At 44.7% G+C, this 3,726-nt stretch overlaps 1 protein-coding gene across 1 annotated transcript in view; it reads left to right on the forward strand.

Annotated features, from left to right (window-relative positions):
• spire2 (spire-type actin nucleation factor 2) overlaps window positions 1-2,654 on the forward strand; it is an 11,152-nt gene extending 8,498 nt beyond the window's left edge. Inside the window, exons 10-15 of the mRNA XM_053630806.1 lie at window positions 1-17; window positions 211-348; window positions 525-592; window positions 790-817; window positions 1,423-1,520; window positions 1,969-2,654. The exon at window positions 1-17 is cut by the window's left edge and continues 102 nt beyond it. Coding sequence (XP_053486781.1) covers window positions 1-17; window positions 211-348; window positions 525-592; window positions 790-817; window positions 1,423-1,520; window positions 1,969-2,200 — 581 coding nt within the window. The 3' untranslated portion in view covers window positions 2,201-2,654. The remainder of the gene's footprint in view (window positions 18-210; window positions 349-524; window positions 593-789; window positions 818-1,422; window positions 1,521-1,968) is intronic.
• Window positions 2,655-3,726: the final 1,072 nt, after the last annotated feature.

Below are 3,726 nucleotides of genomic sequence, written 5' to 3' on the forward strand. Positions count from 1 at the left end.
GTGCTAACCAGTGGATGGTGAGCACCTAAATGCCCCACCCCCTTTCATACACCTAACACAAAATTACTAATAAGTAGAAAATAGACACGCCCACTCACCTATAAATACAGTCACTGATAATTAGACATGCCCACTCACATCTAAAACATAATCACTTGCCCATAACTCCACCCATTCTCTGACCCCGCCCACTCTCTTTGACACACTCAGGAGGAGTTCAGCCACCCGGTGGAGAGTTTGGCGTTAACCCTTGATGAGGTCATCAGCGTGCGCCGTGTGCTGGTGAAAGCCGAGATGGAGAAGTTCCTCCAAAGTAAAGAGCTTTATAACAACCTGAGGAAGGGCAAGGTGATCTCTCTCTCTCTCTCTCTCTCTCTCTCTCTCTCTCTCTCTCTCTCACACACACACACACACACACACACACACACACACACACACACACACACACACACACACTACATCATGCAGTTATTCTTTGTCATCAAGCCCAACATGTGTGTGTGTGTGTGTGTGTGTGTGTGTAGGTGTGCTGCTGCTGTAGGGTGAAATTCCCCCTGTTCTCTTGGCCTTCTTCGTGCCTGCTGTGTAAAAGGTCAGACATATGGTTTCAGTTTCAGTTGATATTTACTAAAAGTGGTTTATTTCTCACACGGTGAGAAAGTGGATTATAACTATTTATACTATATTATTTCTATTCAAAAAGAAATTAATGAACATCAAAACACTGAGATTTTATCTACAGCTGTGTGTGTGTGTTTGTGTGTGTGTGTGTGTTTGTTTAACCCCCAGGTCGGTGTGTGGCTCTTGCAGTGCGAAGGTATTTCAGCTTTCATATGTCAGCTTTACACACTTCCTGTTTGTAACATGTGTGTATGTACATGTGTGTAGTAACTATCACATGATCCGTTTCATGATCAGCGACGTTACAGCGGGCACACACTCCTGGGGTCAGTATGTGTGTGTGTGTGTGTGTGTGTGTGTGTATGTGGTCAGTGTTTCTGGATTTGTCACGAGTGTGTTTGACCTTTTTTCCCCTCTGTGTGTGTGTGTGTGTGTGTGTGTGGGCTAGTTTGAACTTTACTTTTCTTTAAACACAACCCCTGTTCTCCCACACTATGCTCCTGTCACAGTGACGCATCATCTAGTATGCTAACGTGAACAGAAGCTGAAAGGGAAACTGTTAGCATTATATGTAAATTACTCAGCAAAACTTGTCAATCCTCACCCCCTGCTTAGAAGACATTCTGTGCTTTATACTAGATGTTTGATTCAGAGGCTGACATTCCAGTAGTAACACTAGACACTGAAAGAAAGCCTGTGTAAACTCATTGTGTTTCCCATTAGCTTTCCTCTCTATTAGCCATGTTACAGTACGAGGTGACGTTCTGGTTTAACGGTTATTAATATTTGTGATTTTCTCAGATGAAAATGCCATCTAAGAAGCTAGCTCACATCCCCGTGTACGCTGTGGGCTTCCATAGCAGCCCGAGGAGCCACAGCCAGCGCAGCGATGTCTACAAGTGAGTCTGATCTTTTAGCTAGCTATACAGACAATGTGAAGACAAGGTGACACTGGAAATGTGACTGAACCATCCAGGACGTCAACTTTTACCTCAGATGTGATGATAAATTATTAAGAAAATGCTCCGTACAGCAAAAAAAACAAACCCCGCTGTAATTACACTTAGCATCGCGCGCTAACCCAACTTCCATAGGTTGTGCCATACTGAGAGACAGGAACAGGGACACAATTTCAATTTGTGTTGAAATCCACAAGAGTTGAGTTAAAGTGGCTTTTTTATTAACGGTTTATAAACTTGGCGTCACACAATCACGTTTGAAGGTAGCATCATTTTTGAAAGCTAATCTACTAAACTCCAGCATATAAAAAATTTAAGAAATGTATTTCTCACTATGCAATATTTAAAGTCAGAAAGTTAGATCGGATTGTCCGTGTGTGTGTCTCAGGTCTCTGCGCTCGCTGTCCCGCCGTGCCGTCGAAGACGAGTTTCCGTACCTCTACGTCGCAGGCTGCACTCTGAGAGACGTTTGCGCCGAATGCACCAAGTTCGTCGCAGATGTCGTTTCTTCCAGCCGCCGCAGCCTCGACATCATCAACAACACCCCTAAAAGAGAGAAGCCACGCCCTCGCCCTACCTCTCATTACACCCCCATGCCCCCAAGAGGCGGAGTCAACTAAGACAATGATTGACTGAGCAAGTGATGGGTGTTGCTTCGCTGGGCTGCTCTTCTTTAGACACGCCCCCTGAATTGTTGGCCCCGCCTTGGAGTCAGTGATGTCACTGATTAGGAGCACTGTATTCCTGCCTTCACAGAGTGACCTTTGACTTTGACATGATGGCTGATTTGCAGTTCTGAATGCTTGGTGCTGTTTTGCTGAGCAGATTTATTAGACACGCCCTGACACGCCCTTAGGCTGCAGTCCCCACCCTCTGACCTAAGATTACGTAATACACTCTGCCTACATGAGGAACATAGACCATCATATTCCTGCCTTTTGGCTCCTTTGAACCCGATCTTGCTCCCTGTCCCCGCCCCTAACGTAACTTGCTGTTTGATAGTATAGCTCCGCCCACACAAGGACGCGCACCACCATATTCTTGCCTCAGCTTTGTGACCCCTGACTCTGATAGATATCGACAGGACAGTTGTGTTTTGACGGACAGAGTGAGTGGTGGTGTTTCTGTTGGCCTTCTTCTTTGGACACGCCCCTTTAAGCCACGCCCTTGATGTGACATTTCTTAGTGCAAACATCAGCATTTTCCTGCCTGGCCTATCGAGGACACGCTCTATATGAGAAACAGGAAGTGGAAAAAAGCAAGTGGATTGTTTTGATTATAATGCAAATGTAGTGTTCACGTCACTGATAAATCGGACACGCCCTTCCCAGCACCTCCCTCCTGAGCAGACAAGACCACGAGCCAAATCATATGCTGAAGTGCACGATGAAGTGCGCTATGAAGTGTGCAAAAATGCTTGAAGCTGCTCTGTAGCGCAGGACCCATGTTCTGAAATCACCCGAATGCCGTTTAATCCGTTTATTCTGCTGAAGTGCAATCAGAAAAAAAAAATTCCCGCACGGAACCTGAAAATACTGCAGTATGTTATTGAAATCTTCCGAACTCGGACTCGAGTTTTATATATTGCACTATATAGTGACTGAATGTATCAGGGATTGAAGCCTGTTTAAGGATGTTAGAGAGACACTGTACACCATTAACACCAACCATCTCTAACCCTCCTCCACCCACTCCATCACCACACATCTCCATATTAGAGCCATAGACAGAGCCCTGATGATGTCCGCACTGTAAAATAAAATGTCCCCCACAAATGTAATCTGTTTAGAAATAATAATAATTTATTTGTATTTCACCATTTTAGTCTTGAGAACACTGTTGCTAGGCAACACTGACCGAGGCAAACAATTTCGAAAGCTAGCAACATATTGCGGTTAAGACCAGTGACTGGATATATGAGTGGACAACATGGCGACGTTCAGTGCGAGTCGCCATCTTGCAAAAATTGGAGAGAGCATGTGCAGTAGATACAGCCAGACTGTCATGTCCAAATCCATCAATCACTTCATTAACCACGCCCTTATAAAACGCATTTATCGTAAGGAAAATTATTGGGGGAGACATCAGAGTCCACTGAACTTATGAAAATGACAGACCACTCTTCTTGGAAATAATTTGTGGAAGA

Source organism: Ictalurus furcatus, chromosome 8, assembly GCF_023375685.1.
Source record: "Ictalurus furcatus strain D&B chromosome 8, Billie_1.0, whole genome shotgun sequence".
Classification (NCBI taxonomy): Eukaryota; Metazoa; Chordata; class Actinopteri; order Siluriformes; family Ictaluridae; genus Ictalurus; species Ictalurus furcatus.